The sequence below is a fragment of the Schistocerca piceifrons genome, chromosome 2 (assembly GCF_021461385.2).
Source record: "Schistocerca piceifrons isolate TAMUIC-IGC-003096 chromosome 2, iqSchPice1.1, whole genome shotgun sequence".
NCBI classification, from domain to species: domain Eukaryota; kingdom Metazoa; phylum Arthropoda; class Insecta; order Orthoptera; family Acrididae; genus Schistocerca; species Schistocerca piceifrons.
The window spans coordinates 740496746-740521773 of record NC_060139.1 but is presented as its reverse complement, the minus strand read 5'-3'; the positions used below and the strand labels follow the sequence as shown (position 1 = coordinate 740521773).

Genomic DNA, 25028 nt, shown 5'->3' with positions numbered 1-25028 from the left:
ACAGTGCCACTTTATAATATTGGAAGAAGAACTCATCACTAGTCAGCGTGCAAGGGAGACATGGTTTTCTCAACTTTATGAATACAGGCCCCATCTGAGAAGGGAAAATTTGGTATCATGGTGCTGGTATCACAGCAAGTTCAGTTTACAGGCTGAGAAGTGTGAACAATTATGTGGGTACCAAACATCTACATCTATATCTACATGCTTACTCTGCAATTCACACTTAAGTGCCTGGCAGAGGGTTCATCGAACCATTTTCATACTACTTCTCTACCATTCCACTCTCGAATGGCGTGTGGGAAAAAGGAACACCTAAATCTGATTTCTCTTATTTTCTTATGATGATCATTTCTCCCTAAGTAGGTGGCTGTCAACAAAATATTTTCACATTCAGAAGAGAAAGTTGGTGATTGAAATTTCGATAATTGATCTTGCTTCAAAGAAAACTGCCTTTGTTTCAGTGACTGCCACCCCAACTCGCTTATCATACCAGTGACACTTTCACCCTTCTTGCACGATAACATGAAATGGACTGCCCTTCTTTGCACTTTTTTGATGTCCTCCATCAATCCTACCTGGTAAGGATCCCCCACTGCACAGCAATATTCCAGAAGAGGACGAACAAGTGTAATGTAGGCTGTCTCTTTAGTGGGTTTGTCACATCTTCTAAGTGTTCTGCCAACAAAGCACAATCTTTGTTTCGCCTTCCCCACAATATTATCTATGTGGTCTTTCCAATTTAAGTTGCTTGTAATTGTGATTCCTAGGTATTTAGTCAAATTGACAGCCCTTAGATTTGTGTGATTTATCATATACCCAAAATTTATTGGATTTCTTTAGCAATTTCTCACACAAGATCTCTCCCCCACTGGTGGAATTTCAAACAACAACAATCACAGCTAAGGATGACGACACATTTCAACAGTTAGTACATGACTACCCATGACTACCTCGCACTTTTCTTTATTTAGTGCCAATTGCCACTTCTCACACCATACAGAAATTCTCTCTAGATCATTCTGTAATTGGAATTGATAGTCTGATGATTTTACTGGACGGTAAATTACAGCATCATCTGCAAACAGTCTAAGAGGGCTGCTCAGATTATCATCTAGATCATTTATGTAAATCAGAAACAGCAGAGGGCATATGACACTACCTTGCGGAATGCCAGATATCACTTCTGTTCTATTCGATGATTTATCATCTATCACTACGAACTGCGACCTCTCTGAGAGGAAATCATGAATCCAGTCACACAACTGAGATGATACTCTATATGCATGCAATTTGATTAATAGTCACTTGTGAGGAACAGTATCAAAAGCCTTCTGGAAATCTAGGAATATGGAATCGATCTGAGATCCCTTGTCGACAGCACTCACTACTTCATGAGAATAAAGAGCTAGCTGTGTTGCACAAGAACGATATTTTCTTAATCTGTGTTGGCTATGTATCAATAAGTCATTTTCTTCAAGGTGATTCATAATGTTCAAGTACAGTATATGCTCCAAAATCCTACTGCAAATTGATGTCAGTGATATGGGTCTGTAGTTCAATGGGTTACTCCTATTTCCTTTCTTGAATATTGGTGTGACCTGTACTACTTTCAAGTCTTTAGGAACAGACCTTTCGTCAAGTGGGCGGTTGTATATGATTGCTAAAAAAGATGCTATTGTGTCTGAATACTCTGAAAGGAACCTGATTGGTATACCATATGGACTGGAAGACTTGCCTTTCTTAAGTGATTTGAGTTGTTTTGCAACACCTAAGATATCTACTTTTATGTCACTCATGTTAACAGCTGTTCTGGTCTCAAATTCTGGAATATTTACTTCATCTTCTTTCATGAAGGAATTACTGAAAACTGTATTTAGTTAACTCCGCTTTAGTGGCATCATCATTGGTAACATTTCCATCGCTATTGTGCAGTGACAGTATTCACTGTTTTTTGCTACTGGTGTACTTCACATGCGACCAGAATCTCTTTGGGTCTTCTACCATATTTTGAGACCATGTTTCATTGTGGAAAGTATTAAAAGCATCTCGCATTGGCAAGAGCAGCTGATAACTGGCATTATTGACCACCAACAGTGAGAGACAGGACCAACACAACATGATTGTAGTGCGAAGTACTAATCAGCAATACCAAAAAAAATGGCTCTGAGTACAATGGGACTTAACAGCTGTGGTCATCAGTCCCCTAGAACTTAGAGCTACTTAAACCTAACTAACCTAAGGACATCACACACATCCATGCCCGAGGCAGGATTCGAACCTGCGACCGCAGGAGTCGCGTGGTTCCGGACTGAGCGCCTAGAACCGCTAGGCCACTGCGGCCAGCAGCAATACCAAAGATAGGCATATTTTTGTCAAGTATAATTTGAATGGGAATGAATGCCTTGTCGACGGTCGATCAGATATTAGCATTTTGCCACAACAGTACATTGTGATGATGCAACCCAAGCAAATGGTTATACTGAAAGCAGCAAATGAGAAAATGATATGGCCATTTGGAACAACTCGAACATCTGTGACACTAAGTCCAGAGATTCAGGGAACATGGAAGTTCTCCATAGCTGCAATTGCCTGTCCCATCTTGGTGACAGATTTCCTAGAACATCTGAAGTTACTAATTGACTAACATAATTAACAACTAATTACTAGCAATTTCTCACACAAGGTCTCTCCCCCACTGGTGGAATTTCAAACAACAACAATCACAGCTAAGGATGACGACACATTTCAACAGTTAGTGCATGACTACCCAGAGTTAGTTATTCCAATGATATGATGGAAGCACAGTCAGCATCCAGGATGTACTACATCAGAACTGAACCTGGTCCACTAGTCTATGCCTGGGTCCACAACCTAGCACCAGAGAAGCACACAGCAGAAAAACAACACTTCGACGGATGGTTAGACACACGGATTGTACATCATTCAGACAGCCCCTGGGCATCGCCTCTACATCTGGTGAGTAAGAATGATGGTACATATAGGACTTGTATTGATTTCAGGGTGTTAAATTGCAGGACAGTGGCCGACCATTACACAATCCCAACTATTCTTGACTTCATGGGTATGTTACAGGGGGGCAGCAGTATTCAGTGCCATGAATCGTGATAAGGTATACACTCAGAGCAATGACTCACTGTGATATTCCAAAAACAGCAGTTATAACACCTTTCAGACTATTTGAATTTCAACTTAAGCCATTTGGGTTACAGCATGCTGTGCAAACATGGCAGTTATCCATAGATGAGGTCTTACATGAATAAAATTTTTGTTCCACCTATATTAATGACATTTTGGTGATTCCACGAAATGAGGGAGAACACAAGAGACATTTATGACAATTGTTCAATCATATACAAAAATTTGTTGTCCTTTTAAACCCTGATTAATATACATCAAGAGAAAGGGAAATCAAATTTCTGGGGTACAAGGTAACAGCAGAAGGTATAAAGCCCCTTCCAGAGTGCGTAAAACCAATAGTAAATATACACCATCCAGAAACATACCAAGAATTACACCATATCTTGGGATTGATAAATTTTTACAGATGTCACTTTCCACATGTCACTGAGATTCAAGAGCCCCTTATTGCAGTGCTAGCAGAGAAACATACCAACAGTAAACGTCAGGAGCCACGGTAACAGCAGATGACAGGAGCTTTCTCTAAACTCTAAGATTCTTTGATGTTGGCTACTTTTGTATGTTCTCCAAGTCGTACTGCATATTTGGCTCTAATGGCTGATGCAGGAAAACAGCAGCGAGTAGCAGGGATATGGCAGCCACTGACATTTTTTCCAAGAAAGCTGAAACTCTGTGGTCAGCTATCGATAGAGAGTTATAGGTAATGTATGGAGCAGTAAAATATTTCCAGACAGATTTTTTAGAGGCAAGACCCTTCTCTATTTATACAGACCACTGCCCACTAGTCAACACCTTTGAGACGGTTCACCAAGAAAGTTCCCCACATCACATCAGGCATTTGGAATTCATAGGACAATTTACAGTGGACATATGTCACATGAGTGGTTATGATACCATTGTGGCGGACTGTCTATCAAGAGTGTGTATAGCAATTCAAGGAATTTCATGGCCAGGTATTGTGTCAGCGCAGAAAGTGGACAAAGCACTGCCGAGATTAAAGGAAGACAAAAATTTGAGTTGCGCATTGAAAGAAATTTATGTAATGGCCATGCAAATGGCATCATGGTGTGACACAACCCATGCTCACATTTGCCCCTACTTTTCTGAACAATACTTTAAGACCATATTTCACATGGTTCATGACCTTTCACATCCTAGAATTCATACATCAGCGTTTTACTTTGCTGAATGCAGACAAGGATTGTCAACAACTGGCAAGAGAATGTTTACAGTGTCAACAGTGTAAGGTCCGACAGCAAGTTTGTGCACCCATTGGCGATATCAGTATTCAGCAACAAAATTTACCCACATACATACAGACATCGTGTAACCATTACCCTTGTCAAAAGGATGAAGGTACTTACTTACAATGACTGACCACTCTGCATGTTGGCTAGAAGCTGTATCGATTATGGACAATGTATCTATTGCGAGACTTGGAGTCCCATCCATGGTAACAACTGACCGGGGATGTCAGTTTGAGTGTGAACTTTTTTCAGAGCTTAAGAGATTATGTGCAATTTCTGATTTGCGAACTACAAGCTATCATGCTGCCAGCAATGACATAGTACAAAGACTCCATAGAACTCTTAAAGCTGCACTCATGTGTCACAAGGAGACATGGACTGAAGCTTTGCTGGTAGTGCTGCTTGGGTTACGAACGGCTGCTAAAACAGATATTGACCTAGCACTAAGTCAATTGATTCTTGGCCAGCAGATCTGTATTCCCACTGATTTAATAGAGCAATGAAATACAATGATACCTACAGGTAGCATGCTATAAGACATCTCACAAAAATTACAACATTCAATGCAAAAACTTTGCCCACAAGTTCCTGTTTGTCATGGTGCAAAACCTGTATTTATTCATAAAGGTCTTCATCAATGTTCACATGTATGGTTATGAGCAGATGCAGTCGAACCACCATTATGCCCCCCCCCCCCCCATATTTGTGGGGACCATACTGAATCTTGAAGCATAAGACACATACTTTTGTAACAGAGCATGAAGGCAAGGCCACAAACGTATCTATAGAGAGACTAAAACCAATGTACCAAATGTGGCAGAGGAGGAGGACACAGTGCAGCCTGTAACACTCAGAATCAAAAACATCAACAAGGTGGAGAGACATTAACACCTGACAATACCATGGTCTTTACAAGTGAAGAGAAAAGTAGTTCACATATGTGTGAGAAGGAAGAGGATGAGCAGCCAGTTGAGCACGCAGCCCATGCGGAATATAGAACACGGGCAATAAGAAAAGTCATACGTCGCTGCCCATAATACAGACACCTCATCAGCCAATCAACTGCAGCCACGGGAACACAAAGAAACCTGTAGACAATGGCTGCGGTACCTAATGAGACACCTCGATCAACAACAGGACAGCACAGAGTAGTGTTCTCCCAAGCTGGATATGGCATTTATCCTATGTTTTCAGATGTTCCAGGCCCACCAAGGTTCCAGAAGAAGATTTATACAGCTGGACGAGAAGAAACAGCAACTACATTCTCCAGGGAGTCGCCACACAATGGTACCTGCTTGTCCCAAATTCAAAAAGGTGTTGGGGGAGGGGGGTGGGGGTGGGGGGGGGGGGGTGACAGTAGTCCACAGATGATGGTTGAGATGGCAGAGAAGTTCACCACCATTGTTTATTCTTTGTAATTCACTGGTTGTCATAGTTTGATGTTCATCAGATTAATAATAAAGTTTTGGTTTTTGGGTTTGACATGAATCTATTAATCCATTTATTTCGGAGAATAGTGAATGGCTACAGTACATTGGCTCATTCACCAGGCTGTAAATCTTCTGGGTGTAGAAATCAAGTTGCAAAAGTACAGTAGTGTTGCCATTAACTGTTGGAAATACCACTGTTTGAGGATTTTCTTGCAGCTTGATTAATATGGCCCCTTTACAGTGAGGAAATATTACTTTTTTGAGGGGGACCTCTCTTATGATTCAATGACTCAGACTTACTATTATATTTTGATGTTGTTTCACTCTTCCAAGGACCCCTCTAATTGATTCATTGTCACTCTTTCGTAGTAAATTCTAATTCAGTATAACAGCTCTGTTCCACCATGTACTTTTCTCAACTTAATTTTTTCAATAGTGAATACTTTTAACGAATTGACAGCATTGCCACTTATCCCCTCAGGTAGCAAACTTTTGTATGAAAGACCCTGAGTATAGGGCACTGAAATCCACAAAACTTAAACCAAAAGTCTTATGGCAATATGTAGATGACAGTATTGTAGTTTGGCATCATGGTGAGGAAGACCTGTCACGACTTTTACAACACCCAATTTCTGTTCATGAGAATATTCAGTATATGACGGAAGTGCAGAAAGATAGCTGTCTTCCATTTCTAGATGTTTCAGTCAACCAGAAATTGGATGGATTACTACAGCATTATGTTTACCATAATCCCACACAAATAGACCCGTATTTGCAGGCACTAGTCACCACTAACCTCCACAAACTGTGGATATCCTTCATATGCTGGTACATTGGGCACATGTTGTGTCTGACAGAGACAGCCTTGCATAGGAGCTAGAAAACGTACAACCCATGTTTAAAGACAATGGATATTATTGACATTAAATTAGATAAGCTTTAATAAGGAGTAAACATGGCCATTCACAACATAAAGGAATGAATAAGCTGTTTCAGTCCAAGGCATTCATCCCATACATGGGCCACAGTTCATCTAAATTTGGCAAAACCCTTAAGAAATATCATGTTATCCACAAAAACCTTTACTCTTCTTGGTCAGCAAAGGATCGATTGGGTTTGCAGAAGGCCGGGATCTACAGAATACTGTGCCAATGTGGCAAAGTCTCTGTTGATCAGACAACACATACAGGTCATATATGGTGCACAGAACATCATCAACACATTCGTCTTTTCCAGCCCAGTAGGTAGGCCATAGCCAAACACTGTATCTCTGTAGGACTTTCTATGGATTATTCTGCTCAGAAATCTTGGCCATGACAAGATGATTTTAGGATTCAGCTAGTACCTAATCTGTGCCAATACAAGTGGCTGAAGATTTTGCAAATTGTGACGGCAGCTTGCTACTACTTTTGGCCTGGGATCCCGTGTTTCTCTTACATATTCAGGAAGACAAACAAAAAATACTTGAAAACATGTTCAGCACCAATGAATTTTATTATTTTGATACTTTTAACTTTTCTGGCCTGCAGTTCGACACAGAGTGTCCATGCTAATCACCATTGCACATGCCCTCCTGCATGGCATAGATGGGGCAATATTTGACAGAGGGCTTTAAACATGACATAAGGCAGTCATCTGTGAAAACCCATGTGCATGCACCACTCTGTCAATTTTTGGTGTAGTCAGTGATGTGCACTGGCAGTCTCTAATGTAAACTCAACTGAAAATGGCTGAATGGTTGTCAGCCAAAATATCATAGATAGAAGTTGACATAATCCGGGTGCAAGCCTGAAACATCATGGAATACTCATCATGCTGGGTAGACTTCAATAATCATATGCTTTGAGAATTGCTTATAGCTGTATAATTGCAACGTCCATTTCAATTGTACCAACTTCGATACAATGTAGGTATTTTACAAGTTCATTTGCCTTTATTTTGTATGAAAATTTATGTTAGTTTGCAATAACACTCTTGTATAAAAGCAGTGTTGTTCCTAACATTAGTAAGTGAGCAAGAGAAGTTTCCATTTAAACGTGTACTATATCTTGTCACTGTTGAGAAAGTCAGTATTCGGAATAAGCCCGAGTTGACCATCAATAGCACTATGTTGACATGATTAGTACTGTACGGCATAAAATCAACATTTTATCACTATATATAGTGGCTCTGCAATTCTTGTTACTGCAAAATAAAAGTTAATTGACAAAGTTTGAAATATTTAGCACTTGTGATTTGTACATGTTTAGCATTGCTAGCTTTTCCCCTAAGTCCAGTAAGGAGAAAACAGATGTTCAATACAGAATTAATTAAACTGCATGGAACTGAGTGAAACTGAGCTTCTTGTACACACAGACTTTCCTGCCTTCAGTTTACTGTTTGTATAGTGATATGATAGTAGCCAGTGGCCTCAAGATGTATGTAAATAATTTCTGACATCCAAACAAAGCTGTATTACAAGTAATTCATTTTTATTTAATTGGATAGATAAAAAATCTACTCACCGAGTGGTGGCAGAACACACACATAAAAGACAGTTGTAATTGGCAAGCTTTCCAAGCCTGTGGCTCCTTCTTAGGGCAGAAGGGTTGAAGGGGAAGGAAGAAGGGTAAAGGAAAAGGACTGGAGAGGTCTAGGGAAAGGGGTAGATTTCAGGAAAGTTATTCAGAACCTCAGGTCAGGGGAGACTTATCGTACGGAAGGAGAAGGAAAGACTGATTGTTGGGGACTGCAGGAGTATGCAAATGAAGGTCTACGCCTGCTTTCTGACATCTCTACATATAGCATCTGCGATTAACATCCCATCCCTATGATTCAAACTGACCTGCAGTCCATCATTAAAACTTCAGGCTCCTCACAAGGACTAACACCTCAGTCCATAGAACTTCTCACCCAATCCAAACCCCGTGCCCCCACCTTTTACTTTTTTCTTAAGACCCACAAACATGCTCTACAATATGACAGTCGTGACCTCGATGCCTGTTTCACCACATGCACCATCCAAATTCTTCTCCCAGACACAGGTTTCTCAGAACTCTGCAGGTGGGAACTAGCACTACAACATGTCCTTGGTTCTTGCCAGCCACATGGCCTTAATTTCTTCTGTCTCAGCATTTCTTTACTGTAACTACTCTTTGATTCACTTCATTTTAGTTTTCTACAGCTTTTGTTGTCTTACCAGTCTATTTTTTACCACCCCCTCCGACCTCTGTTATGTATAATGCACTTAGCTTTTCACTATTATAAACTCATGCATGATGTTTAACCAGTAATGTCTGTCTACAATTACCCTGTCTTCCACTGTTAAGCTCTCAGGTTTTCAAATATTGTCTGATGCAGTCCTCAACAATATGTCTTTCTTTCTCATTCCGTAAGGTAAGTCCCTCCTGACCCACTGTTGTGGGTGACGTTCCCGAAATCTACCCCTTTCCCTAGACCTCTCCAGTCACTTTCCATCACCACTCTTCCTTCCTGTCCAACTGTTCTGCCTGAAGAACAAGCCACTGGCTCTGAAAGCTTGCCAATTGCAAGCGTCTCTTATGTTTGTGTTCTGCCGCTGCTTGGTGAGCAGATATTTTATCTATCCAATTAAATAATTTTCTCAATAATTGATTGTTTGTGTTGTAATGTAGCTCATTTTGTTGTATGTCACTCGAATTTTGCATTTCTTGCCTCTTTTTTTTTTTTTTTTTTTTTTTTTTTTTTTTTTTTTTTTTTTTTTTTTTTTTTACTTAAGAGGCTTCAAATATTTGGTAATTATACTAGGGAGGGTGTTTCACTGACAATGCTGTAGCTTTCTGCTTTGCTAACATTTGTCTCATTTTTTTGTTGTGTTTCTTGACTTCTGAAAATATTTAAAGTGTATTAACACCAGCAGTAGTGAGAATAAATATAATAAGTCAGTGAGTAGTATTAATAGTGAAAACTTTTATATTATTGCCAACAAACTAGAAGAACAGTGTCAATAAGTCTTGTTTTGCTGTTATCACAAGATAACTGTTCTAGTACACACACATCAGTTTTTGATCACAATGGACAGATAACCAGTTAAAGTGTATTCCTGCATAGATATACTCAATTCAGATTACATATTGGTTTGTTAAGTGTCAAGGGTAACTATTTCTTCACTTCCGAATAATAAAATGAAAAGAATTTTAAAGAGCTGTAAAGTGAACTACAAATAAGAGGGTGATGAAATCTGTTTGAATAATTTTCTTCATTCAGTAGTTCCTGTTATAACTGAATGGTGTAATGTAACAGCCGATATTCACATACTGAAGTATAATACATGTGATAACTAAGTATCACGATGCAGTGAAATTTTATTACATAAACGTATACTTATGCTCAAGTTTTAACTGACAATAATCATTGTATAAGAACATCTGAAACAATAATTAATTTACAGAAGAAAGTACTTTAGAGGAATTCTATAAGACGATACATCTACATGATCATAGTGTAACACAGTGTCTTGTACAAACTGACTAGGCTTAAGCAGTGAAGTTAACATTTTTGTAAAGAATTAGAATACCAATTTCTTTCTAGTGAAAATTAATGTATTTCAGTATCAGTTTTTAATGAGATTAATTGTATGAATTTTGGAGCAGAAAAATTTTGCAGTTCATAAAACAGTTGATTGAAAATATGTTGCTATGTTATCATGTGTAAATATTTTTGTATAAATTTTTCTCCATTGTGAACTACATAAGTATTAACTATAACAAGCCAGTAAGAACCACATATTGTCAAGGTTCTATTCAAGATCATATGTTCATCCAAAGAATGTTGTTGAAATTGTTGCAGCTAGGTGTTACAGTCAGAGCTGTTCAATTATTGTCATGTAGTAAAGACATTGAAAGTCGGGATGTTGTGAAATATGTAAAATTATTTAAAAAGCAAAATTCACATGATTATGGAAGAATCCAGAATAAACCAAAAAGTCACTCCAAGACATCTGCAGTGAACAAGTATGATGTACTTCAACAATTACAGCTCCTCCAGGTCTTCAAGAAAAGTATACTGTATACGCAAATGTCATTTCTTGCTCCAAAAACTTTTTATCATTTGCAAGTAGGGGGGAGTGTTGTACCTTGGAACACTTTTCAAACTTTCACTTCTAGCTAGCCCTGCAGTAGAAGTTTACTACATTTTCTCATTCCATTTTTAACTAATGACATTCACTTTTTATGTGCTGCAATCTTTTTTTTTAATTAAAAATATTACTCTGGAAAATTAAAGTTTTTCTGACTGTGAAAATGTGCTCCAGAGTATAACATATTCAGGTATCTAGGAACACATATTTCTAGATCTACATCTACATCCATACTCCGCAAGCCACCTGACGGTGGGTGGCGGAGGGTACCTTGAGTACCTCTATTGGTTCTCCCTTCTATTCCAGTCTTGTATTGTTCGTTGAAAGAAGGATTGTCGGTATGCCTCTGTGTGGGCTCTAATCTATCTGATTTTATCCTCATGGTCTCTTCACGAGATATACGTAGGAGGGAGCAATATACTGCTTGATTCCTCGGTGAAGGTATGTTCTCAAAACTTCAACAAAAGCCCGTACTGAGCTACTGAGCTTCTCTCCTGCAGAGTCTTCCACTGGAGTTTATCTATCATCTCCGTAATGCTTTCGCGATTACTAAATGATCCTGTAACGAAGTGCGCTGCTCTCCGTTGGATCTTCTCTATATCTTCTATAACCCTACCTGGTACGGATCCCACACTGCTGAGCAGTATTCAAGCAGTGGGCGAACAAGCGTACTGTAACCTACTTCCTTTGTTTTCGGATTGCATTTCCTTAGGATTCTTCCAATGAATCTCAGTCTGGCATCTGCTTTACCGACGATCAACATTATATGATCATTCCATTTTAAATCACTCCTAATGCGTACTCCCAGATAATTTATGGTATTAACTGCTTCCAGTTGCTGACCTGCTATTTTGTAGCTAAATGATAAAGGATCTATCTTTCTGTGTATTCGCAGCACATTACACTTGTCTACATTGAGATTCAATTGCCATTCCTTGCACTATGCATTAATTCATTGCAGATCCTCCTGCATTTCAGTACAATTTTCCATTGTTACAACCTCTCGATATACCACAGCATCATCCTCAAAAAGCCTCAGTGAACTTCCGATGTTATCCACAAGGTCATTTATGTATATTGTGAATAGCAACATTCCTACGACACTCCCCTGCGGCACACCTGACATCCCTCTTACTTCAGAAAACTTCTCTCCATTGAGAATGACATGCTGCGTTCTGTTATCTAGGAACTCTTCAATCCAATCACACAATTGGTCTGATAGTCCATATGCTCTTACTTTGTTCATTAAATGACTGTGGGGAACTGTATCGAACACCTTGCGGAAGTCAAGAAACACGGCATCTACCTGTGAACCCATGTCTATGGCCCTCTGAGTCTCGTGGATGAATAGCGTGAGCTGGGTTTCACACGATCGTCTTTTCTGAAACCCATGCTGATTCCTACAGAGTAAATTTCTAGTTTCCAGAAAAGTCATTATACTCAAACATAATACGTGTTCCAAAATTCTACAACTGATTGACGTTAGAGATATAGGTCTATAGTTCTGCACATCTGTTTGATGTCCCTTCTTGAAAACAGGGATGACCTGTGCCCTTTTCCAATCCTTTGGAATGCTATGCTCTTCTAGAGACCTACGGTACACCGCTGCAAGAAGGGGGGCAAGTTCCTTCACATACTCTGCGTAAAATCGAACTGGTATCCCATAAGGTCCAGCGGCCTTTCCTCTTTTTAGCGATTTTAATTGTTTCTCTATCCCTCTGTCATCTATTTCGATATCTACCATTTTGTCGTCTGTGCGACAATCTAGAGAAGGAACTACAGTGCAGTCTTCCTCTGTGAAACAGCTTTGGAAAAAGACATTTAGTATTTCGACCTTTAGTCTGTCATCCTCTGTTTCAGTACCATTTTGGTCACAGAGTGTCTGGACATTTTGTTTTGATCCACCTACCGCTTTGACATAAGTGACATTTTAGTGCAATTTAAAAGCATTGCAATCGAGAAAATCTTGTCGGTACTGGATTTAGTCACCTATCTTTCACATTTTTACTCTACTGTACACCAATAATCAGTAAGTGAAATCAAATAAAGCAAAAATATTATTAAAAAAAAAATTACAAGTTAGATATGTTTTGGAATTGAAGCTATTGGAAACTGACACAAATTTCTATTTTCAAGACAAGTAAAATAGTTAAAGTGATAAAGAAACTGAGTTCATTTACAAATATCACATATAACATGAAAAGAAGATCTTTTGTTTCTCAGTGCAAGATGGTTCACAACCAACAAAGTATGGTTAATCAACCATATGTTATATATATAGCTCTAAAATCATGTAGAAAACTACTTGCCACAAAAATCTCTAAGGGAAGAATTAACAAGATATTCCAAAAACTTCAACATAATGTACAGCACTTAAATGTGTAAAAATAAATGTTGCACAAAACACTACCTCACGTGTAACAACAACAAAAACTGTAGAAAATAGTGGAAACTTCTAAACTTTTGATGTTGGACGCTACCGCACATTCCTTCACGTGATTCTAAAATCAATCATTAGACTGAAGCACTTACATACCAAACAACATCACTCCCCTCCATCTCTGTATGATAAAGATAACATTGCAATTTAATAAGTGCAACTTTCAATAAATTATGTCCTATTTGAAAGTGGTAACATTTTAAGGAACATGTGCTCCTGCACAATATTATTGATTGCAATCTGCATTATCCAATGGTGGTAAAATCAACAATGAACTCATTCTACCAAGCACCTAGATAAAACTCTAAAATTAGTTCAAAAATTAAGCTTCAGTTAGTAATAACAACTAACATTATATTAGCATGTATTTAAAATTAAGCTTCAGTTAGTAATAACAACTAACATTATATTAGCATGTATTTCTGCACTGGCCTTTTTGCAGAAATAGAATTAAGTATTACCTGGAGTATACAGCCCTGGAATGGTTCTCTGAAGGCTAACTGTTGTTGGTAAAGGGGATCCAATGTTCTTCTCGCAGTTGCAGTTTTTGCTTTAGCGATACACTTCTTTCCACTAACAAGGTAGACTTTGACATAGGGTGCTGTAACAATTAAAAAGTTTAAATATCTCAAATTATATACATATAAACACTCATATTTCTTCTGAAGTTTTCCAATTTTGAATGCTGTCAAAAATTTTATACTTGATGAATAGTAATGATAATAATTGTATTAACATACATCATTGATTAAAGCAATGTACTAAATATAGTTATAATTTAATTATTTACACATGAGTAAGCTAATACTGGTCATCACACAATCCAAAAGGCAAAATTCATGATTTCTCTGGACTTGCAAAATGCAAAAAAGGTAAAACTTAAAATAATGATGGTTTAGCTACTTCATAAGGAAGTAGGGCTGACTTCATTACTGTAATAACAGAAATTACTGCTGCAGAAGTAAGAGTCAATATTAATGTCATTTTTTATTAGTCTAGATAAACAAGCTATACTGAGTGAAAAAAGAAGTGTGAAAAGATGACAAACGTAGCCTTTGATGTCGGTGTACATTCTGAGGTGAGCAGCTAGAATTGTGTGCTAATTCTGATTTACGATTTAGTTCCTTTCTCCTTTTCCCTAGAAATGTAAAGACTGAATGGATTTTTCTGAAGTGATAACTCACAATATGCTATGTATCAGTGTGTATTTACACTCCTGGAAATGGAAAAAAGAACACATTGACACCGGTGTGTCAGACCCACCATACTTGCTCCGGACACTGAGAGAGGGCTGTACAAGCAATGATCACACGCACGGCACAGCGGACACACCAGGAACCGCGGTGTTGGCCGTCGAATGGCGCTAACTGCGCAGCATTTGTGCACCGCCGCCGTCAGTGTCAGCCAGTTTGCCGTGGCATACGGAGCTCCATCGCAGTCTTTAACACTGGTAGCATGCCGCGACAGCGTGGACGTGAACCGTATGTGCAGTTGACGGACTTTCAGCGAGGGCGTATAGTGGGCATGCGGGAGGCCGGGTGGACGTACCGCCGAATTGCTCAACACGTGGGGCGTGAGGCCTCCACAGTACATCGATGTTGTCGCCAGTGGTCGGAGGAAGATGCACGTGCCCGTCGACCTGGGACCGGACCGCAGCGATGCACGGATGCACGCCAAGACCATAGGATCCTACGCAGTGCTGTAGGGGACCGCACTGCCACTTCCCAGCAAATTAGGGACACTGTTGCTCCTGGGGTATTGGCGAGGACCATTCGAAACCGTCTCCATGAAGCTGGGCTACGGTCCCGCACACCGTTAGGCCGTCTTCCGCTCATGCCCCAACATCGTGCAGCCCGCCTCCAGTGGTGTTGCGACAGGCGTGAATGGAGGGACGAATGGAGACGTGTCGTCTTCAGCGATGAGAGTCGTATCTGCCTTGGTGCCAATGATGGTCGTATGCGTGTTTGGCGCCATGCAGGTGAGCGCCACAATCAGGACTGCATATGACCGAGGCACACAGGGCCAACACCCGGCATCATGGTGTGGGGAGCGATCTCCTACACTGGCCGTACACCACTGGTGATCGTCGAGGGGACACTGAATAGTGCACGGTACATCCAAACCGTCATCGAACCCATCGTTCTACCATTCCTAGACCGGCAAGGGAACTTGCTGTTCCAACAGGACAATGCACGTCCGCATGTATCCCGTGCCACCCAACGTGCTCTAGAAGGTGTAAGTCAACTACCCTGGCCAGCAAGATCTCCGGATCTGTCCCCCATTGAGCACGTTTGGGACTGGATGAAGCGTCGTCTCACGCGGTCTGCACGTCCAGCACGAACGCTGGTCCAACTGAGGCGCCAGGTGGAAATGGCATGGCAAGCCGTTCCACAGGACTACATCCAGCATCTCTACGATCGTCTCCATGGGAGAATAGCAGCCTGCATTGCTGCGAAAGGTGGATATACACTGTACTAGTGCCGACATTGTGCATGCTCTGTTGCCTGTGTCTATGTGCCTGTGGTTCTGTCAGTGTGATCATGTGATGTATCTGACCCCAGGAATGTATCAATAAAGTTTCCCCTTCCTGGGACAATGAATTCACGGTGTTCTTATTTCAATTTCCAGGAGTGTATGATTTCTGTTTCATTTACGAACACCACTGATGCACATTTTTTAATCCTGTATGTGACACACGAGCAATATGAACCCGATACTCCAACTCGTTCCAAACTCTCTGTAGCATATCAGGCGTAACAGTTTGGATAGCTGCTGTTATTTCTCGTTTCAAATCATCAATGGTGGCTGGGAGAGGTGGCCGAAACACCATATCCTTAACATACCCCCATAAGAAAAAATCGCAGGGGGTAAGATCAGGGCTTCTTGGAGGCCAGTGATGAAGTGCTCTGTCACGGGCTGCCTGGCAGCCGATCCATCGCCTCGGGTAGTTGACGTTCAGGTAGTTATGGACAGATAAGTGCCAATGGGGTGGCGCTCCATCCTGCTGAAATATGAATTGTTGTGCTTCTTGTTCAAGCTGAGGGAACAACCAATTCTCTAACATCTCCAGACACTGTAGTCCAGTTACAGTAGCACCTTCGAAGAAAAAGGGACCAAAAACTTTATTGGCTGAAATGGCGAACAAATGTACAACTAAATGAAACTTTATAGCTCCCTTAATTCGCTGACAGATAGTGCTTAGCTCCGTCTTTTGTCGTTGCAGAGTTTTAAATTCCTAAAGTTGTGGTATTCTTTTTGAATCACCCTGTATAATGACTAAATTTGGTCTAATGTTGATGTGGTTCTTCCTGAGTATAGGAAGAAACAGAGCAGTTGAACATAATACATCCTACCAAAGCAAATCTGCAAACTGGGATGGACAAAAAGAATTTGATATTATTAAGACAATTAGCAATGAGCTGTTCATAACATGAAACACTTATTCTCCAAGAAAATAGCTGATATGCAGTTTTCTTCAGTTGTACTTTTTGAGGTAAGTAAGGCATTTATAAGAGGCAACTAAAGTGCTTGAGTAACTCTGAAGATGTTTGGCAGTTGTAGAGCTGCAATATCTATTCAAGTAGTTAACTACATGTGGACAGATGTCCAAAAGTTTCATTGATAAATGTGTTGACAGTGCTGACAGTTACTACACTGACAATACCAGTTGTAATGGCATTCACTCCTGCTGATGTTGTACATTGTTTGGTGACATTCCATTATCACATATTTTTGATTAACAACCTTCATACTAAATGCCAGTGTTGACTGTGATGTGGATGGTGACATGCTAAGGAACACTATGATTATGACCGCATAATTTAATTTCAATTTGAAAGAAACTGTCTAAAAATTTATTTGCAACCAAAAAATAAAGATTTTTCTATTTTTATTCAATGAAATATAGTAATTTAAATTTGCATGTCACATATTGATAGCATGTATAGCTTCCAGGGTCATAGCTAGAGTGAACAGACCTTATAACATTATCCTACAAGACCTTGCTATGTTGGTACTCCAAACACCTGAAAGCAAAGGGACACTACAGCTATTATATTTATAAATAACCTACAGCTGTACTGTGTGGTTTAATGAAGATGAATTTGTCTTGGATAAAATATTTGGGAGGTAAAATTGTCCCTTATTTGCATCTGTGAGTGGTATCTACAGCGGAGAATGTTGTCATCAGGCATCACAAAACTGCCGTTAGTGGAAGCACAAGAGTGTGGAATGCTACATCCGACAGTAGAATAGGCAGATTACAGAATTTAAAAATGCAAACACACAGACTGGAGTCAGATTCAACGGAAATTAGTTAAGTATGGTTGTATGAAGAAAAGGGCTACTGCTCAAATTATTACAGGTTTATCAAGACAAAACAAAACAAGTGTAACACAGAAGTAGGTCTAATAATAAATAAGAAAAAAGGAATGTGGATGAGCTACTATGAACAGTACAATCTTAGCCAACCTAGATCCAAAGGCAACACCCATTACTAGTTTATAAGTTCTAATAGCCATTGTGATATAGTTCCATAATCAATTAGCAATTACTGAGTCAAAGTCAATCACAGCACCTAAAACAGGCACTTCAACCCTAACCTAAATTGCTATTACACAGTTCTCTTTTTATACGTGAGACATGTGTTTAACAAGAGCACAACATTATGGTTGCTTGCTTATTCCATAGACACCATAAAGTTCACCTATGACCCTAACCTAAATTGCTGTTACATAATTCTTTTTTATACATAAGACATGTGTATAGCAACAGCACAACATTGAGGTTGCTTGCTGATTCCTTAGACACCATACGATTCTTCTAAAATAGTATTTTAGGATTAATGTAAGAAATCCACATCTCACAGGCTGAAACCAGTTAAATCCATCACCTCTCATTTTTCTACCATGAACTGAAGATTATAACACCTACAGATCATAACAGGATAATAGGTTTCATGCAAGACCTACTCATTTGGCTAATTCCAACATGGTGTTACATATTAACAAAAGCTGTTATGCTCAATATTGAAAGTCAATTATATGACTGCTATCAGTGTAACATTCATTCAGCTGATGACAGAGGAGCAAAGAGCTTGTTTTACACATACTACTATAATGCAAATGCATCAGGTGAATTAATATGAATAAAATATTAGTCATAATATTAAATCCTCCATAACTTTGGAAGTAATCAGACTTGCAAAATCTAAGACCAGTTTTGGAATCAGCACAAAAATTCCTTCAAGATGTGGCATTTTGTCCCCTCATTTCACAGTTGCTTTAAATTGCATAAAATTCCATTTATTTTATTTTGCTAAGGTGACAGAATGGGATCTGGAAGCAACAGTTGACACAGATATTATTGCTAGCACATTTGCATACATCATGATTAATTCTGCCTTCAGGCAGCTTAATTCTATTATGAAGTACATATTTATAATTTTTTTGAGAGCTCACATCCCTTCAACTGGTGGGGAGACACATCCTAATACATAAACTTCTGAGCAATGCCAGAAGGCAGATCAGTGTGGGTTGATGTTGAAGTAAGCTGGTGAGACCAACACTGCCTATGTTTTTGTGAATGCCTTTCAAAAGTAGGTTGGCAACAGAGCAAAATCACAGCCGATGTCTGCTGTTCTTATGAACTCTGACCGTGAACAGTGTTTACATAACAAGCATTGCAGTATGAATCCTGATTCAGACTTATTAATATTTACCTAGCACAAGTGAAGTCTGGGACCAAAATCTGGAATGGATTGCAGCCAGTTTAATTCACTGTGTTATTGATTAAATAAAAAAGTTGGATTTGTTATGCCAGTTGAATAGTGTGTCCAGAATTAAGTCTTTACTGACTCTGAGTGAAAAACAACATACCATGCAGATGAAGAAGAGATCGCAAAAATGGGTGAATAAAGGAATAATTCATAGACAGAAATAATTCATATTGTTAAAGCACATGAGAATTAAATTATAATGGGAAATTGGAATTCAATAACAGGAAAAGGCAGAATGGAAAATAGTGGGTGAACAAATACTGAGGAAAAGAATGAAAGAGGAAGCCACCTTGTGCAGTTTTGCACACAGTGCAATTTAATCATTGCAGAAACTTGGTATGAGAATCATAAAAGATTGATGTACCTATAAAAGATACCTAGTTATACAAGAAGGTTACAGATTGATTATATAATGACAAAAACAAATTTTGGAACAAGATTTGAAACTGAAATACATTTCCTGGGTCAGATGTGAACACTGGTCATAATAGCAGATCATAACTGAAGAAACTGCAGAAAGGTATGATATTAAAGAAATGAAGTGTGGATAAGTTGAAAGAATAGGGTTCTCTGTTAGTTTCAAAGGGAGCACTGGACGAAAGTTGACTGAGACAGGAGAAAGGAATATAATACAAGTCAAATGGGTAGCTTTGAGAGAAGGAGTAGCAAAGACAGTAGAGGAATAGCTAGGTAAAAATACAAGGCCCTTGGAAATCCCAGGATAGAGCATGAGATACTTACTCGAATTTGTATTGCAACAATCATATATGGGTGTAGTAGTGGGAGTCTGAGTGGTGTATTTCATCAGCGCTGGCAGCAGGTGAACATGGGGTACTGTCACTGTAATTATTGAACAAGGCCAGTGCCATGTTGTGAGGCAGGTTAGATTGTTGAAACAGCAAACTCAGTTATAATGAACAGCTAGTGCAGCAAGGGGTAAGGCAAGGTAGATTTCCACACTGAGAGTGGCAGTGGTGTTTTAGGATAAGAAGCTGGTAGTAGTACATATGCACAACAAGCACGATATTGCCCACTATAAGTACTGGACATTTTTATTATGAAGTTATTCTCAGTCTTGCAACCCTACCAGATCAACAGGGCTGTGGCAGATGAGGCTGCCACAAGGACCTGCAGTTCTTGGCTGCAGCCCCTGGATGTAGTGCCACAGAACAGCTGGCCATCCCAGGTCAACACCAATAGCGTGGCTGAGTCCTGCCCAGGGGCAGTGGTCACTCCCCATGTGTACTAGCCATCTACAACAGTCGCATGACAGACACCTCATTGTGGTGGGGGTCCAATGCTGTGACCTACTTGGGCACTGCCCGGGCTGGAGCAGATACAATGTCATCAAGTACACCCTGCTGGCAAGGGGCTGTGCAGCCAGCTCACATAATGACACCATCAGCACCCCACAGAGCAGCTGCATCAGCATTGTGGGATGTGCAGAAGACAAGCCAACCAGAATTCAGCAGCCAGAGACTGACCTGATGCTCTATGCCATGCAGATGCTTCAATACAGAACTTGTTTCATTTGGAGCTGCCTTTCATTGGAGTTTCCTGAGCTCTCATCTCACTTTCACCACCAGTTCACATCATCCTGGCTCACAGCTGCCCCATCCTCCTGGGGGGAGAGGGGGGAAGGGGGTGCTATAAATTGATCAAAGGAGAAAATATAAAATTGCAGCAACTGAAGAAAGCAGAAGGGAAAACAGACATCTAAAAAAATGGGACAAATATGAAGAGCAAATGGGTAATGCAGCTATGAATAGACAAGATATGCAAAGTTGTAGAAGCATGCATAACTAGGGGAATAATAGATGCCATCTATAGGTAAATTTAAGAAACCTTTGGCGAAAAGAGAAGCTCATGTATGAATATTAGGAGCTCAGGTGGCAAGTCAATACTAAGAAACAATGGGAAGGCTGAAAGATGAAAGGAATATACAGAATGTCTGTACATAGGAAATAAATCTGAAAACAATATTATGAAAAGGGAAGAGGAAGTAGATAAAAACAAGTTAGGAGATAGGACACTGCAACAAGAACTTCACAGGACACCTAATGTGGAACAAGGCACTTGGAGTGGGTGACATTCTCTCAGAATTATTAAGATACTTTGGAGAAGACACCATGACAAAATCATTCGATCTGCTATGAAAGAGACTCCAGACAGGTGAAAAACCCTCACAATTAAGGAAGATTGTTATAATTCCAACTTCAAAGAAGGTTGATGCAGGTGGGTGTGAAAGCTCCAAAACTAAAGCTGAATATGGTAAAATGTTCTTACAAAAACATCAGTTAAATAAGTCACGGCAGCAAAACACTGACATGAATTATTTATGAAAGAATGGAAAGACAGGTAGAAGGTGATCTCAAGTTTGGGTTTCAGAGTAATGTTGGAACACAGGAGGCAAAACTAACCCTTTCATTTATGGTAGAATATAGACTGAAGAGGAGCACAACTTCCCTTAGATCATTCACATGTTTATTCAGCTTGCTGGAGGCTATCACTTACTACCATGTTCAATATATCATTTTCGAAAACCTAAAAATCAACAGAAAGTTACACAAGTGGCATTAAATTAGTAGGTTTAGAAAAAGTTTTAACATTCAGGTTACCTTCTATTCAGAAGGCTGTTACATGCAGCGACTGTTATTGACTTGCAAGTAATAGATTTCAGCTACCAGTCGTCCTTTTTAAGTTTCATTGGAAGATATAGATTTCAGCTAGAAACTAGCCATTCTCAATGCACTATCATTTTTGATCAATGCATGTAATGCCTGTTGGTCAGGTTTCATCCACCGTTAATTGAATACTGGAGATGGCTAGTGCACATGGGAAGTGAGTATTCAATGAACTGTGGATGAAGCCCGACCAACAGGTATTACATGCATTGATAAAAAATGATAGTGCATTGAGAATGGCTAGTTTCTAGCTAAAATCTAGATCTGCCAATAAAACCTAAAAAGGATGACTGATAGCTGAAATCTATTATTTACAAGTTTTAACAGTGATGGCTGGAAACCATTCTTTGAAATTATGAAGATAGCAGGGATAAAAAGTTATCTAAAACTTGTACAAAAACCAGACTGCTGTCAACGAACATAAAAGTGAGGTAGTAGTTGAGAAATGAGTGGGGTAACAGTCTAGCCTCTGCTCAATGTAATTTAATCTGTACATCTTGCAGGCAGTGAAGGAAACCAAGGCAATAAGGTCCTAGGGTTGTGTGAAAAGAAATAAAAATCTTGAGGTTTACTAGTGACATTGTAATTCTTTCAGAGACAGTAAAAGTCTCAGAACAGCAGCTAAATAAAATCTTGAAGCAAGTTATGAGACGAACATGGTTAATGGACTGTAGTCAGATTAAATCAGACAATATTGAGGGAAATAGGTCTGGAAGTAAGATGCAAAAAGTAGTAGAAGGAGTTTGCTGTTTTGGCAGCAAAATAAATGATGATAGCCAAAGTAGAAAGGATATAAAATGTGGACTGTCTGTAAAAAGACAAGCATAACTGAAAGAAAAGGAATTTGTTAACATCAAACATAAATTTAACTGTTAATGAGTTTTTTCCAAACATATTTTTCTGGAATGTAATCTTATGTGGATGTGAAAGGTGGATAATGAACAGTACAAGTACGAAGAGAATAAAACATTTTGAAAAGATTTAGACAAGATGTCTGTACAGTGCATAAAGTGGCAATTGACTGTAAATGATTAAAAGTGTGAATTGATCCACATGAGTACTAAATGGAATCTGTTAAATTTTGGTTACACAATAAATCATAGAAATCTAAAGGCAGTCAATTCAGCTAAATACGTAGGAAAAACAATTACTAACAACTTAAACTTGCACAATCAATATATAATGTTGTGGGAAAAGTGAACCAAAGACCACTTTTTATTGGCAGAACACTTAGAAGATGTCATAAATTCACTTAGAAGACTGCCCACACTACACTGGTACACCCTCTGCTGGAACATTTCTGTGCGGTATAAGATCCTTGCCTGATAGGATAGATGGAGAACATCGAAATAATTCAAACATGAAATAGGGGAGAGAGTGGCAAGGCTTAAAACAAAGTCATTTTTTGATGCATCAAGATATTTCAAGAAATTTCAGTCTCCAACTTTCTCATCTGAAGGAGAAAATATTTTGTTGACACCCACCTACATCAGGAGAAATAATGACTGTAATAAAATAAGAGAAATCAGAACCTGCAGAGAGAGATTAAAACTGTCTGCTTTTTCCAATACACTGTTCAAGACTGGAGTGGTAGAGAAAGTAATTACTGGACTGGACTAACTAAAAAGGTGGTGGTCACATTAATGTGACTGGACTAATTAAAATGTATATGGTATTTTGTAAAAATACCTTGGTAAATATGGGTGAATGATCATAACAATTACTTTATATGACAGTTTAAAAATAGTAATGTTTCTTGATATCACAGGTAAACTTATCGAGAGTCATCCATTCACTCCCTGAATCCATTCACTCCTTGATTCATACATCTTGTTCCATAAATCCCATCATGAAGGAGACTCTTCACATAAGTGCATCAAGTCAAGCTATACATTAATAGGCAGAAGTGGCCACTACACATTACTTTGCCGACTTTCAAGTATACTAGTAACAACAATGTTAGAAAGGGAACACTTTCCTGACACAGGGTTATTAAATTGAAAAAAAAAAAAAAGATATGATTCTTAATATACTAAATATTTAGAGCCTTGTAAATGGAGGATAGTTTCATTCCAGAATTACTACACTAAATAAGTAAATGATAATAATTTGTCATTTAGATTATCAACACTGAAATAGTACAAAATTAGTACACATCAGCAAAAAGTGTGAGCAGTAAGAATATTACATGAAGTAAGTAACTGAGCAACTAGTAATGCCCTCTTCAGAAGGGTATAGTCATTGCTATGTATATTTCCCACTAAACTTACTCTCTACTAATAATTGCACCTAATAATAATTTTCAGTTTCATTTGGATTGTGGTTTACAGCTGCATTATAAGACAGAAAAACACATCCCTACAGATTGCGCCTCCTTGTATAGGATTCAGAGAGGAGTTCTTTATACTGGAGTGAGGTCTTCAGCAAACTCCCATTACAATTAACAATGTTGTGATGTTAATTTTGAGCTGTTAAGTTGACTTTAACCTTAGCTATTTAAAATAGCTGAGAAATCAGCACCAGTGGGAATGATGATAGTGACAATGCTACCATATTAAATTTGGTTTGAGCAAGCACAATATTTTGTAGCAGTTCAGTAACAATTAATTATGAATGTAGTTTCTGAGAGGTGCATCTCTTTGTCATAGCATAGCTTTGAATATTTCACATACACTGTTCTAGTTCAATCCATTGATTTGTGACAGTATTTTTCCTTTTTAATAAGAGATTACCAAAAGATGATACTTGTACCTTTATTAATACTATATCCTCAGCTCTAAAGTAATCTAAAAAAGTTTCCCGGCCAGGTTGTTAATGAAAGTTAGTTTGCTATTTTCATGTTCCATGGATCATTTGCATGAATTTATCTATTTATTTATTTATTTTTGAGAAAGGAACATAAATATATGTGTTAGCAGTTGCTGCCCACCACTTTTCATACAATTCAATAGTACAAATTCTTCTACAGAAAAGAAGGAGTTGTCAAGCAGAAACATTTTCAGTTTGTTTTCAAATTTTACTTTGCTGTCCGCCAATCATTTTATATCACTCGATAAGTGAACAGAAATTACTGTGGGAGCTTTGTGTGCCCATTTTTGTGCTAAGGACAACCTTTTTGTGGTGTAATGAATGTAATTTTCTCTTCTGGTATTGTACATATGTGCAGCATTGCTCCTTATGAGCTGCAGTGGAAT

General features: G+C 38.8%; 1 protein-coding gene across 1 annotated transcript in view; it reads right to left on the bottom strand.

Annotated features, from left to right (window-relative positions):
• Positions 1 to 25028, bottom strand: part of LOC124775814 (regulating synaptic membrane exocytosis protein 2-like) — a 966162-nt gene that overhangs the window by 176365 nt on the left and 764769 nt on the right. Inside the window, exon 20 of the mRNA XM_047250647.1 lies at positions 13836 to 13975. Within this exon, the coding sequence (XP_047106603.1) occupies positions 13836 to 13975 (140 nt within the window). The remainder of the gene's footprint in view (positions 1 to 13835; positions 13976 to 25028) is intronic.